Below are 15650 nucleotides of genomic sequence, written 5' to 3' on the forward strand. Positions count from 1 at the left end.
CGGTTCCGACTACCGCCTCTCCATCTTTCCTAGCGGCGGTACTGTCTCCTCGGAGAGACGGTAGTCGGAACTGTCCCATCTTACTTGAAGGAGCAGCGTTAGAAGAGGAACCGGAACATGTGTTTCAGGAGTGGTTTTCCCCTGTTTGGCCTGTCCAAGTACGGGAATCCACTCCTAGAATACATGTTTCGGGTCCCCTTCCAACGCTGCTCCTTCAAGCAAGATGGGACGGTTCCGACTACCGTCTCTCCGTCTTTCCTAGCGGCGGTACTTTCTCCTCGGAGAGATGAAGCTTGAAGGAGCAGCGTTGGAAGGGGTCCCAAAGCATGTGTTCCAGGAGTGAGTTCCCCTACTTGGGCAGGGGAGTGAGTTCCCCTATTGTAGGGGGCTATAAAGATTTCACTCGGAAGGAACACTGGGCTGATTGGTCGTGCCCCGACCTCAGTTCTCGCGTACTTTCGACCATAGTATACACTGACAATGAGTCCCATCGAAATTGTCGCAGTGAAGTTGGCTACACATTCACTAACACATTCACACCGCGTTGTCGGCACCACGCCCATCGGCTCACCGTCGCGGCGTGAATGTGTTAGTGCGCCAACTTCACTGCGACAACTTCGATGGAACTCAGTGTACTATTGGCTAAAATTGTCACATTTACTAATTAGGCTCGTGTAAAACTAGAGAGTCGGTCGGTGTTTGCGAAGCACCCCTTTTTTTTAACGTGGGGAAGTTTTTGATAAGACTTCCTACTGTTCACTTGTGGAGAGTAGTGGGGGAGTGTCTGATTCCTACAGACTTAAATCCCACAGCGATCGACGCTGACGCTATAGGACATAGGAGGATTCCGGGGCTTCTAACGAATTACTTCGGAATCCTCCACGCCTGGCACACTGGTATCCTTTCTGCGGAGAATCCCTTTTGCTTCCTATGTCATCCTCGGCGCAATCTTTGTACTTCGCTACAGTACTACAGTAAAACCTGGATAAATGCAACCAAGATTGGGACCCAGTGGTTGTATTTATCCAAGCGAGGTGTCGAATCTCGGGTTACACGCGACGACCAGCCAAGCGTGAACGTAGAAAGGGACAGACAGTGGCGGAAAGAGAGAGGTCCGATGATCAAAGGAAAGAGCCGAAACGTATCGGTGTGACTAATACTAATTCAACTATAAAACTTTTTTATTTTTGACTTTTTTTTATTGAAACTTTTACTAGCGCATAGGTTAAATTTTTCTGATTAAAATGGTACCAAACACGATATATAGTTTCAATTATAATTACTTGCTAAAATTGATGTTAAAGGTTGGCGAAAAGCAACAGAGATCGAAAACAAAACCAGTCGCGGTGTCGGCTCTGGTTTCAAAGGTTTCATTTATCCAGGCAAGGTGGCGATTCTGGGCATTTAATGTTGCATTTATCCAAGCGAGGTGTCGATTCTGGGCATTTAATGTTGCATTTATCCAAGCGAGGTGTCGATTCTGCGTCCGTACATATGTTTTGTATTCAGCCGACATGCCGATTCTGTGTCCGTACACATGTTTTGTATTCAGCCGACATGCCGATTCTGTGTCTGTACACATCTTTTATTCTATTCTTCATTCTATTACTATTGTTTATAAATATAATTCAAACTATATCATGTTTGGTGTCATTTTAATCAGAAAAATCTCACAAATGCGTTAGTAAAAGTTTCATTAAGAAAAAGATAAAAATAAAAAAGTTTTATCGTTCAATTTGTATTAGTCACACCGATATTACGGTCGGATCATATTACACGGTTTTCTCGTTGAGCGGCTCGGTTCGTCTAGGGGGATCCCCCCAAGTGGAGGGGATAGCGATGTTGCACTCATCCAAGCATTCTTTCGTTGCATTTATTCAGGTTTTACTGTAATAGGTTCGTGCAAAACTATAGGGCCGGTTGATGTGTCCTCAGTACCCCTTATTACCCCTGTGTCGTTCTAAAAGACTTGTAAACGGAGAACAGTATATCTTACATATAGGACATTGGATTGTTTTAGAAAAAGACGTGATTCATATATGAATTGACCAGTAGTTGTTTCTAGTTGATTTGAACAATATTATAAATAATCCAATTTTTGTTATCATTGGTCTGGTGAAAAGTTCAACTTTATACTATTTAATAAGGAAGTTTTGCAGTTTCATCAGATGTTAGGGAATCAATTCCTATGAAATATTTGATAAATTGGCAATATCCCATATCATATATCATGGATTCTTTTCAATTAATGTGAATATCTGGTTACCATCAATCTTACCTGGTCTTAAATTGGTCTTCTACTTCGTTCTCTATTTCCCAAACTGAAATCTCCATTTCTGAATTTCTTCAAACCATTTCTATTTTATTTCCACGGTACACTATCTTTTCTAGAAATATAATAACGTCAAATGCTAGAAATAAAAGTTATGTTCGCGAAATTTTAATCTCACTTGAATAATAAAAAATGTATTATTTTAAATTCAAAAATTCTTTCGCAATTTGATACAAGCTTATAAATACCGTTTTTATCAAAATTCACCTTTTGAGCTGAAAAATTATTATAGTCGTTTTCAAACTTCAAAATTATAGTCGCTTCAACAATTTTTATTTAAACAATTTTCCAAAATTATATTTACTTAATAATGTCAAGGCTAGGACCTGTGTGCCGTTGCTAAAATGTGACAATTGATGCGACATAAAACTTAAAATAAGAAAAGTAAATAAAAGATGAATTGAAGTGTTCGAAGCAAGTAATTCTTTGCAGAGTCCATTCTGCAGTATATGGTCCTGCATTATTCTTCAATATCTGTGCTTAATGCACTATCTTGCATTATTTCGAAGAAAGAGAGCATCCTCACGATTTATCGATCCTTAAAACCTTTTCGAGTACCATTTCGAGTTATGTCGAGTATATGTCCTCAGTAATGGTTTTGTCTTGGCTACAATTCAAAATGCCCACTATACGTATCAGAATGTTTGTTCATTCTTCCTGTGGTTTATCTTCAAGAAGTTTATTGTCATATCTGGATTTTCAAAACCACTTTTATGATATTCATTCTTTTACAAATATTACAGCAGAAAGCAGTATAAATTTACTTGACAGATTTTACTATTTGAATATCAACAGTCACATAGAATAAATAAGAAGTGATTTTGGATTTTGGATAGAAACCAATTTTTCCTATAAACTGAATCATTCCATCAGTTTCTTGTCTTTGAAAAATATTTCTGTATAGTCGTGTGAAATGTAGACTTTCCTTGACTAACAATAAGGAAAGTTGTAAAGAAGGGGCTTAATTATATTTCTTATCCGTCCAGAATGGAAAGGTTTATGTTATGTTTTTCTTAGATCTTCCCAAAGTCGAAAGCTATATCGCCATTTTCCATAGGAAAGCCTACTTGCTTGGTGTTGTACATTCAGGTGCAATGTAGGCTTTTTTTTAAAACCGTTCAAATTAGGTAACTAATTAGTAGAACTAAGGGAATAGACCCGTACCAATAATTTTCTAAAGCTAGGAAGACTATTTCTTTCTTTTCCATTCTTGGGTTTAGGTCTCTCCTTTTTTTCAAGTTACTTGCCTAGTCTAAGCAACGCCAGATTAAGGGGAAATCTGTGGGGAAATACAACCCCGAGCCATACTTTCCAGAGTGGTCAGTGATAAATCTTCCATTTCAAAAAATATTAAATTCATTTTTTTCTACTCTTGCCCTTTTTTACAATTAAATTTTATTTAATTTTATTTAGAATAAATTTTTATTTTCAGTCTTTATCAACCAAGGTTTAATAACCCGGGCTTAATAAATCTTAATCCGATCTCGACTCTGAGCAATCCTTCAGCTAACCATAAGTAGAGAGAAGAACATTCTACTTCTTGCCATTCATCTTGGAACCACCTAGGGAGAACCTAACCTAAAAACTCCTGTCCTCACACATGAAGAACACAGATAAATAATGCGAGTGGTTGAATCCTTCTTTCTTTAATTCTACATAAAAGTGTAGAGACTGAGACGTTTTAGGAGTTATTTTGTTTGTCCTTTTGTTAAGTTAGTTTCTCCTTAAGTTCGTTTTAAGTTCTTTTAACAATAAAGGCTGATGGAAGACTTTTTCTCTTACATTTATCTTTAGCCATGAGAAGTCTATATTGCAACCAAGTGTATATACCAAATGATAAAGTTACAACGAAAGAAAATGCCATAAATTTTCTGGGGTACATACTAATATGTTTATTCTCAAAATTCGAACGAACTTATTACTGAATCTAATATATTATAGACATATGTCAATTTGTTTATTTGTTTTAAATACTAAATATTCTTTATATCTGCATAAATATCCATTTATGTACACCGATCTTGCAGAATGTGACTGTATAAGCTTCGAGTGACAGTTGTTTTTGCTGTTCACACGATATACCTGCTTAATACCTGCCAATGGAGCGTCTTCATCTTTTTTACAATAATTATTATTCCTAATTAAAGCAAATATTATTGTTTCTTGCAGTACTAAATAGTTCAATTGTCATTAATTTTTGGAAATGAAGGAATCTTTGGTAATTATTTAAAATTGAGCCTTATCCAAATTTTGATAATTTTATTGTTAAATTTCTGATTAATTATCTCTATCAGACACACAGAAAATTTGGGAAGTACTGGATCTTTAAATAAATAATTTGAGTACCTTAAATTAATTAAATAAAGTAACTTTAAGTACTAAATAAAATACGTAAAACAAATTTTCTAATTAGCAAATGTTTGCTTCTGAAAACAAGGACGTTGATTAATTAACATTACCTAAAACACGATATCAATTGATATGTTCATTCACTTACCGAGCAATCAACGTTCCAATGAACATTCAGCTAACTAACGCATCGGCAAATAGCCAACGCAATTCCAGCTTGAAATTACAGCTTAAAATATTCATGCTCCTATATTGGAACTGACATGCATAGTATCTCTAAGGGATTATGTAACCCGGATACGTATTTTTATCATGGCTATACATTCAAATCGCTGACCGCTTCTTCTGCCGACAACTTTTATCAAGAAAAAATCGATAAAATATAAATTTAAAGGCAACCTATATGTCAGATTAACACTTTCACTGTTATCAGTCGCTAAAAGTTCAATCACGCGATATCGCGTGCTTAGTAATTTTCTGATGAAATGACGTATTTTCTGATAAGAAGGAGGAAATATTTTGACTGAAGACGCTCCATGGTTGGAGGATCAATATCCTTCGCCCCATCCTTACCGTTCCATTTGAAATGAGGCGATACTTTAGGCCGGCGGATTGTCTCGGTTGCAGCATCCTAGGGATGTACCTGTTCGGGGGTAAGTTTTGCATGTGGGCGGACCGGAGTCGGCCCTGCACCTGTGCCGAGGTGGTCTCGCGGCACCCAATGTGCCGCTGTGATCGCAAACATTTCAACGACATCGTCTGGGCACTAGTCACGGTCTTTCAGGTACCACCGTTCCCCTCTCTTACACCAAAAACACGGTATATGCGCTAAGTATTTAGAAACACATCATACTTTCTTCTCCTTATTCTCTTTACCTTTATCTATTCTTATGTGTATTTTCTATGTCTACGTTTATGTCTGTCTTTGTCCTTCTTTGTGTCTTTGTCTCTATGTCTTTATATCTATGTCTACAGGGTGTTTCAAAATTGGACAATCAAATGTTGCTATTATATTCTATGAGTAGAAATGAGATTCGTGGATGTAGAAATTTTTATTAAAATATATGTATATCTTTTTAATATAAAAGCAAGTTTACTGATATATTGTAATGTAACACTAATAAGGGGAACTACCCAAGTGTTACACTCACTTATTAATGAAACTTTGCCAGCTTGTAGAGTTCGTCGAGCTGAACACGTCTATACCCCGTTTTGTGGGCAGACGACTAATTGTTTAAAAGATATTAATAATTAAAGTTAGTTACTACTTACATTGAGAAGTATGACAGACTCACACATACAACTCGCAATCTAGAGATCCACGGTTCAAATCCTTGATTCCCAACATTTTTTTTTTTTTTTAATGATAATTTGTCTCTTTTTGAATAACTATTACATAAAAATTATCATAAAAAAAAAAAAATTTTTTGGGAACCAAGGATTTGAACCGAGAACCTTCAACTTGCAAGTCACGGATCCACTCCGTGGTTAAATACATGACTCGTGATCTAAAGGTCCTCGGTTCAAATCCTGGGTTCCCGTTTTTTTTTTCTTTTTTTTATAATTTTGAAGATATCGATATCCAAATTAGTTTTTAAAAAAATTAATATAATCTCTAATTATTAAATATTATAATGCTATATTTCCTTTAGAAAAGTCTACTATGTCCCAGACTGTACTGAATGCTTCTGGGTATTTTATTGTTACTTGACAGAAATTGAATTTGTTTTATTATCTCTTCTATCTAAACAATAAATAGATGCATATTTAAAAAAAAATGTTATATCCCCAATTTTGCCTTAGTTAAAAATTAAATTCAAATTGAATCTCTCAGTGATGTTTAAAAATAAAAAATTAAACAAACACCTTTTTCAGATTAAAGTGAAGTAGTGTGAACTTTTTTTTTAAATTTTTACTTGTAGAATATATTTGCAAAATTTGGTCGTCTAGCTATGAAACACTCTACCTATCTGTCTCTATGTCTATTTCTATATCTATTCTTATATTTACATCTGTTTGTATCTGTACCTGTACATTTGTTTATATCTATATTCATATTACGTATACATGCGTGTTACATAATATTGTGTGCAGTTTTCTCTTGCTTTTTGTCCTTTCACGTTCCAGCTAACGTTTTATTTTTTTCGATGCGACAGTATATAAATTTTCAATGGTTGTTCCCAATTTTTAGTTTTTCGGTTTTCTCTCTGCGTTTACCTTTGTTATACGTTGCAGCTTGACGAAGTATCGTTACGAATTAACAAAATATTGACAATTTTCTATTTTTTCCATTTTCTACTCTCTCCTATTTTTTTTCTTTTTTTTTTCGATTAACTTTCGTTGTTCCGTGATAAAATAACAGAGTGGATAATGGTTTGTTTGTTACGCGATTGACATGGTTTTGTTATCAGTCCAAGAGTTAATCGATTACACGGATGTTACGTTAACCGTAACATCTGACCCTTTTTTTTTTTCAAACAGTTAATAACTGCATCACGTTGTTTCGCTTGTTGCTATGTATGGGAACATAACGAGAGAAATATTCAAATGAAGCTGTAACAATTAGGTAGCCGCTTTAATGATTTTACCAGCTCATTTCAGCCCAGCTTCCTTATTTCAAAATTTTTTATGTTTTAATCATTTTTATCCTATTAAATCAAAAATAAAATAAAATTTGCATAATTGAAATGCAGTACAGAAATGCAGTAACAAAAAGATGTATTGTAGAATTTCGTATCCTTCAATGGAGACTGTGAACTGAAATGGGTTAAATATTGAACACAGAGAGAAATTCGTAGTAAAATGCAAATATATCTACTATGTAGGAAGAATGCGCGAGACGATACTGATCGATACCCTTTTTATTCATCTCTCTTATTCTTTTTTAAACTGTCAGTCAGTAGAATTAGTGTATGAAGAATTCGAGCTAATTCTCCTAACTAGATGCTGAGAAAAACGTTTCGTTAAAAGCAATAACAACTGATTTCACGTGAAACTTTATTTTTCACGAGTTAGAGATTTTGCTTATTTATTCGTCTCGCGAAACGTAGCGAAACTTGTTTCTCTAAGGTACATTGAGAACTTTTTGTTTTCTTTTTCTCTTTATATAGATTTTAACGCAGGAGGATTGGAACGTTGTGCTGTTCAACGGAATGCAAAAGACGTCCCATTGGGCAGCGCTTTATTTCGTCGCGTTGATGACTTTCGGAAATTATGTTCTTTTCAATTTACTGGTTGCTATTCTGGTCGAAGGATTTTCTTCGGAGGTATGCCGGTTGCTGCTTCTCAGTTGTGGAAAAAATTGTTTACGTCGACTGCTATACGTGGCTGAACATTAATGACATAATTTTTCAGAGGAATGAAAGAAGGGAAAGAGAACAAAGGGAAATGGCTAAGCTGGCTGCCAAAGAAGCTGGAATGGGCAGCGACGATGGATCATCCAGAATATCTAGATCCCATTCGATCACTGACAGCGATACTTGTACTCAGGTTAAAAATACTACTATTTATTGAATTAACAAAGCTTAGAAATTAGTTACAAGAAAACATAAATTGAATTTGAGACCTGATTTCCACTGCTACAATACCCTACTATTCCATCGTGGGTACCTCATATTTTATACAAATTTTAATTTTAGAGGCCTATTCATATTTTGTGTAATGATATAAATATCAACTAAAAGATCCAAATATTTATTTTTAAATTTTATTAAAACAACAGAAACATATTTAATATTTTATGTAACCCCCTTGGTTATTGACAGTGCTTTATATTCTTAAAGGCATTTTTGAAATGCAGCAAGCTATGCACTTTATTACTAGTGCATTATGTACCACCGAATCAACGGGGAGTCTAAAGGGGGCTATAGCTCTAAGTGCCACTTTAAAGTGTAAACCTTCTATGTACTATGCCAAAAAATTCCAAAGTTCAGAATCCACCATAATCTTGTAAATTTTTAACTAACATAATTATTATTTCAAAATAAATTCTCATAAATTTAAATTTTTGAACCAAGTTTATCAACATTGAAACGCATTATTGTTTGTTTTAAAAGAAATAATTGTTTCAATGTAGGATCGGAAAAATTCCTGGCAGAGTGCGGAGGAGTTGCGAAAATATAAAGATAACAACAGCAGAGAAAAGCAAAATACTGTCTGGAAGCATCAAATGGACGAGCCAAAGTGCAACATTCAGAAGGAAAATAAAATGATGGGTGGCACGGGACAGCCACCCATAATTACTCACACAGCAGCCACCCCTCAAGATTCACCAAACACTACCCTCGATGTTGGATACAGAGATCTGAATTGTCGAGCTGTTTACCCAACTGCAGCACTGTCAATTGAATCTATCGATCGTTCAGGAGTATGTATAATTTGTTCTCAAAATGTATTTAATATGTATTCAAAATAGTACTCAAAATTTACTTAATATATGCTTAAAAAAGCATAAAGCACGGCGAGTCCGTCGCAGCGAATTTTTTGGAGAGGATACAATTCGGGGATTAGGTCGTCTTCAGGGTCAGAGGCTAATTGGGCTAGGGATAAATATCGATCGGGGATTGGCCGGTGATCGGGATCGATAGGGCTGACGGAGGCTTGGCGATGCTGGCTGCTGGCTTAGGGTCCTCGGGCTCGACGTATAGATGGCCCCACGGCATCGTTTTAGCGGTGTGGTTGGGCGGCTCCTCGCTGTCGCGGGATGTCGTGTCGTCGGCCTCGGGACGGGTTTTCCTTTTCGGTGGTGGCAGCGTCGTTGCTTGGTGTCCTGCCTTTGCCTCTATCGGCCCGATACCGGTGGATGGACAGGGGAACAGGGTTAGGGAAGGGAGTGCTACGGGGACAGGCGCGTGGCAGACAAAAGCCAAGTCGGGCACTAGTGTCACCACATTACAACACCCTCCCGCCTTGACTGGACTTGCGGGCGACTCGTTCTCGGGGTTGCAGGTCGCATATTAATCTCGCATCCATCCACTTCGTCCTGTGAACCTGTAAGAGAAGTGAATTAGATTATTTGGCCCAAAATAAAAGAGAAGAGAAAAGAAAAATAATAAACTGGTACTACTTGCCTTAATTTTGTTTGATTCGTGCCTAAAAATATTGGAGTAGGGAGGAAATTCTGTTAGGTTGCTACGAAGTAGGGATCATTGGGAAGCGGGGTTAGGGATAGGGAATTATCGGGGGGAAATTGGGGAAGGAGGCGTTCGGGTCTTTCGGAGGGACGGGGGCGTGGGGATTTTGAGGGACATTAGGGATGGGATTCTGTGGCTGCGGGATCCGGGAGGTGGGGGTGTGATTTGGAGGGACATTAAGGGGGGGATTCCAGTAACCGTGAGGGTGGGAGAGGCGTTAGAAGTATGGAAAGGGGAGGACGATCGGGGAGGGGTGGAACCATTAGTTTTTAGGGGTTGTTTCCGGGGCGATATAGATGGAGTGGGAGAGGTATTCAGCCCGGGAAGTGCCTTCCGGGGCCTTGGGAGTGTCGTAGGAGGGGTGTCGGGTTTAGGAAGGGCTTTACGGCGTTTTGGTGAAGAAGGTGAGGAAGGTGGTGAGTGATCGGCTACTGGTCTAATTGGACGGGTCTGGTAATTATTGGGGACATACCGGAGGCGGAAGGCTCTCAAGAACTCACTATAATTTGACCATTTCCGCGGCTGTTCTTGCGCCCACGCTCGCGCCGATCCGGTGAGGACAAAGGGAAGTGTACGGAGGATTTCCGATTCGGTCAAGTTTTGCCCGATTGCGCATTCGGCTAGGATCTCTAAAAATTCCTCCCCGTCCTCGTCGGGGCTTCCCGCGAAGGAAATCTGCCATATACGAAAAAGTCCGCATGCGCGGCCCTCGTCGAGGGGGTGATAGAAAGTATCTTGGGGAATACTGGTCGAGGGGCGGAATGGGTTGGTGCTAGATAAGGAGGGTTCAGCGTGAGGCGGGGGTATCATGAACACATTGGAAAAAGGGGTTGGATCGTGGGGGTTGCGTGGTGGGGTCGAGGTTTGGTAGGTGCTACTCTGGCAGTGGTGAGTTTGGATCGGGACGGGATCCGACCTCTCGAGAAAATGGGAATTTTGGAGTTCAGGGAGGCGGAAGGGGCCGTGGGCGATACTTAGGGGGGGTGGAGCGTTTCCTTGATCACTGTGGTACGGGTGGTAAGGGTTCGAGAAGCAGGGAAGGGGGTTACAGAAGGAGGTTTGCGAGAAAGGGACAGAAAAGGGGTTGTCACAACGAGAATCGAAGGGGATGGATTCGGGTCTTCTCTCGGTATTGGGATCCGGCGCGGAAGTAATTCTCTCGCGCCAGGGGTAAGGGGGACGGAAACTCTCTGTTTCTTGGATTTGGGGGTGAACGGGAATGGGATTCGGGACGGAGGTGACTGTAAGGGTTGAGGTGGTTAGGATGGTGGTGGAGGTCATGGTGACTGGGTTGGGGATGTTGTACGGGCGAGTTAATTCGGGGAAGGAGTCGTGGGAAGTATCGATCGCCGTGGCGTTTGTCACGGGATTTGGGTCGTGTATGGGTCGGGGGTGAGGGGTAGGGAGTGATTCGGAAGCGGAATCGTCCGCCACTGGGGCAACCCAGGCGGCGGAGAGAGTGACAGGGAGGCAGTCATCGGCCGTGTCATTTACGAGGTCCCATGGGGCGGCATCCGGGCTGAACACGCATCGGACCTCCGAGCGGAGATAACGGTCCCGGAGTCCCTCTCTCGATCCATGGATGATACGCGCGTGGTCCATATTGAAACGCTCTGAGAGGGGTTCAGAAAAGAAAGGGTGCAAAACAAGAAGGGCGTACAGTTTCAAAATTATAGCACAGTACAAAATCTCAAAATCAGCAATTGGCCATTAAAAAAATGTAAAATCGGCAGGCGGCACGATAAGAGTGCTCGGAGTCGGCAAAAGGCACGACCAAGGCACTCAATATCGGCAAAACGCGAGTATTCAAATCGGTGACACAAGCAAAAAAAAATTGTAGAGCAGAGATAATCAAATTCAATAGCATTCAATAGGTTCGAAATATTCAAAAGCAACGTTAGGTTGAAAGCGGTTTTCGTGTCGATTGAGAGGCATTGTTTATTTTCGTATATCGATACGTTAGGATATCGCGTATCTCAATCACAACACCGCGTTCGACCGGCAGCGACAAAAAAAAGTGGCAACATGAGGCTCAACGGTAACGGGCACCTTCTGCGTCGTAATTTCAAGTTCGTAATGGTTTCTGGAATTCTCGATCGTGAGAGCTTATTGAACTTCATAAAATTTTCCTGGCCCCACGTTGGGCGCTAAAGTGATCTTTTCGCGGGGGTGCACTCTATACAATGAAATCTCTATGATTCGTTGGGCGCCAGCTACAGGTGTGGCGATTGGAACAAATAGGGGAGTATCGGGGGTCCTTTACACTAAACGGGGACTCACGGCTCGACCGAGGTCGACCGTCACACTACGCGGGGGAGTACGCAGAGATGGGAAACTCTAGGGCTGGGAATCTCGGGGAGGAGGTTCGAGGAAGGTTCGTTGCGTTACGCGATCAACAGGGTAATCAAAAAACAGGATCTTTAATGACGGGAAAAAAGGATGGTACGTAATATCGCGATTTACAATTGCGCGGACGGAGAAGGTGGTCGCTGCCAGACTCAGAATTCACAATTATTAAAATCTTAAGGACTTACCAATACGCCGAAACACTCCAAACACACACACTTCAAATCAATACTTACTCTTAACAATCTCAACAAAATCTCAATGTCGCCAAAATCTAACGATGTTGGCCCGTCGTTGTCGCAGCGACGGCGAGCCCGTCGCACGGAATTTGGGGGGGGGGGGGATACAATTCGGGGATTGGGTCGTCTTCCGAATCAGAGGCTAATTGGGCTAGGGATCAATATCGATCGGGAATTGGTCGGTGATCAGGATCGACCGGGGATTGGCCGGTGATTGGGATCGATAGGGCTGACGGAGGCTTGGCGATGCTGGCTGCTAGCTTAGGGTCCTCGGGCTCGAAGTATAGATGGCCCCACGGCATCGTTTTAGCGGTGTGGTTGGGCGGCTCCTCGCTGTCACGGGACGTAGTCGGCCTCGGGACGGGTTTTCCTTTCCGGTGGTGGCAGCGCCGTTGCTTGGTGTCTTGTCTTTGCCCTTATCGGCCCGATACCGGCGGGTGGACAAGAAAACAGGGTTAGGGAAGGGGGTGCTACGGGGACAGACACGTGACAGGCGAAAGCCAAGGTATCTTGGTGATTGTAACGGGGGGGCCTCTTGTCACCACGTTACAATATATACATACTCAAAATAATATTCAAAATATACTCTCTAGGTACTCTTAATATACTCTATGTGTACTCAATAAGTACTCAAATATGTATTCAATATATGTATACTTAAAATAGCACTAAAAATATGCCAGACACGTATTTAAATTATATTTAACATGTACTCAAAAATAGTAGTCAAAATATACTCTATGAGCATTCAAAACATGTTAAATGTGCGCTCAATGAATACTCAAAATGGTATATTACACTCAACATATACTTGGAATAATCATAGTTTTGTTTTAAATAATTAACGTTTCATAATAATAATTTCATTTATTATAAATACTATAAATCAAAATTAGAATAATTGTGAGTACATTTTGAGTACAGTATACTATTTTGAGAACATGCAGTACTATTTTAAATATACATATAGGTATTTGAATACGTATATTTTCATCACTATAAATACTATGAATATAAATTTACATTTATTAATACTATAAATTATATTTACTTATTATTGTAAAACATTTAACCATAGTATTTCCTGTTGATTGTCAGATTCATTCTTTTCATTCTTCTTTATTAGGTTTAAATTTTATTCAGCATTAAACAAGTATTTGAAAACATTTTACATGTAAAATGATTTATGAAATTCATTTAATTCTTCGTCATAATATTATCTCTTACAGAGTCAGTGCAGCATCCCTTCGGGCCTGTTGAAATTACCAGACGTTTCAAACAAAATACCAACTAAGAATCTTATCGCCGGGCAATTTTCCCAACGAATAAGTCTCGTTACCGCTGTTGTTAATCCTTCGACGAGGGAGTTATCTAGTTCAAGGTAAATCTTCTTTTATACTATAAAAACTCCAGCAATTCACAGAGATCTGGTTTTTGATCTAATTCAGTGATTCCCAAAGTGGACGATACCTCTTATGCAAATAGGGGGGCGGGGAGGGAAGGGGGTAAATTTATCACTGTTTCTTCCTGTTTGTTCACTTAAAGAAGGTCATGTAAGTTTAGGAACCTCTGATTTAATTTATTCTTTTTATAACGAGGGACAAATTATTCTGTTGACTCACGATTAGTACTGTAATTAGCAGAAAGAGTATTTTAAAAATATTACAAGCAAATTATGACTTATTTTTAAATTCTAAAATTATTTATTTCTTATTCTAATCTTATATAGACAGTGTTGGAATGAAAAATAAATAATTTCAAAATTTATTATAGTACATTATTATTTGTGATCAAACTTAAATATTTCATCCTTCAAAATGAATATGTTAAAAATGCGAAAGGATATAATTATGTAATCGTTGTACTATGGAATTGAATACAATAATAATGTGATCTTTTCTCTGGTTAAAGTCCGCCAAGAATACAAAGAGGGTATTCATGGAAATTATCACGGCCATCCCTAAGGAGGAAACGTTGGTCACAGACAGAAGATGAGGAGCCTGGCCGAACTACTGTTTTAAATAATGGTCGAAGCACTCTACTCGGTTCCAATTCAACGTAAGATAATTTCATACTTTTAAAATATATGTAAAATATTTTACATTAATCAATAATTATTTTCTAAAATTTCTGATGAATTTACAGTGTATTTTCGCCATGCGTTTTTACAGTATACATCTGTTTTGAAGTATCCTGTATAAGGATTAAATGTTATTTCATCTTTATTTAATATAAATAATTTTAAATACAAATTTGAGTTATACGTTTTTCAATGAAAAAATAATCTATAATCTATTATTTATATTACTTCCTTATTATAATATAACATTTTATTTTTGTCATTTCAAATTATGTAAATTTGATTTTCAGTTTCAACGGTGGTTACTTGCACGGTTCGATAAGAAACGACACGCAGAGTGACACGCCGAATAATAGAACGACCGTCCTAACAAGCAATACTCGTAGCCTCAGCCCCAATAATTCCATTGAAAGTCGTAGCTCTTCTATACGACATTATACAACAACGCCTAATCAGGTGGGTAAATCAAATTTTAAATCTTACCTACAATTAAAGCACAGTACAAAATACAAAATCACCCATCATAAGGAACTACTTTTAACATATCTATCATATGTAAATAAAATAAATAAATAATATCACCTTATAATTTGACAGTAACTAAGAATTAAAAGGTGTAAGTTTTACTTTTAATTTTCTCTTAATTGAGCTACACATAACTTTTATTATTACAGTTGAATTGTTGGTCAATTTGAAATAACCAAAAGTATGATTTTTTATGTAAGTTCACAAATTTAAATATAATTTATTCAAAAATTTGGAATAATACAGTAAAATGTGTACTCTACGTATCCAGCACAAGTGAGAAAACAGCAATAGATATACAGTAAAAGCTGGATATATGCAACAAACATTGGGACCCAGACGTTGCATATATCCAGTCGAGGTGTCGAATCTCGGGTTACACGCGACGAGCAGCCAAGCGTGAACGTAGAAAAGGACAGACAGTGGCGGAAAGAGAGAGGTCCGATGATCAAAGTAAAGAGCCGAAACGTATCGGTGTGACTAATACTAATTGAATCAAAAAACTTTTTTATTTTTGACTTTTTTTAAATGAAACTTGTACTAGCGCATTGGTGAGCTTTTTGTGATTAAAGTGGTACCAAACACGATATAGTTTGAATTATAATTACTTGCTAAAATTGATGTTAAAAGTTGGCGAAAAGCAAAGG

General features: G+C 38.5%; 1 protein-coding gene across 3 annotated transcripts in view; it reads left to right on the forward strand.

The window, feature by feature from the left end:
* Ca-alpha1T (Ca[2+]-channel protein alpha[[1]] subunit T) overlaps positions 1-15650 on the forward strand; it is a 126721-nt gene that overhangs the window by 99410 nt on the left and 11661 nt on the right. For 2 of the 3 annotated variants that reach the window (XM_076688457.1, XM_076688458.1), the window contains exons 18-24: positions 5309-5465; positions 7792-7947; positions 8036-8170; positions 8757-9047; positions 13628-13779; positions 14310-14456; positions 14769-14934. In XM_076688457.1, the coding sequence (XP_076544572.1) occupies positions 5309-5465; positions 7792-7947; positions 8036-8170; positions 8757-9047; positions 13628-13779; positions 14310-14456; positions 14769-14934 (1204 nt within the window). The remainder of the gene's footprint in view (positions 1-5308; positions 5466-7791; positions 7948-8035; positions 8171-8756; positions 9048-13627; positions 13780-14309; positions 14457-14768; positions 14935-15650) is intronic. The other variant, XM_076688459.1, reaches the window with a different exon arrangement.

Source organism: Osmia lignaria, chromosome 5 (genome assembly GCF_051020975.1).
Source record: "Osmia lignaria lignaria isolate PbOS001 chromosome 5, iyOsmLign1, whole genome shotgun sequence".
NCBI lineage: Eukaryota > Metazoa > Arthropoda > Insecta > Hymenoptera > Megachilidae > Osmia > Osmia lignaria.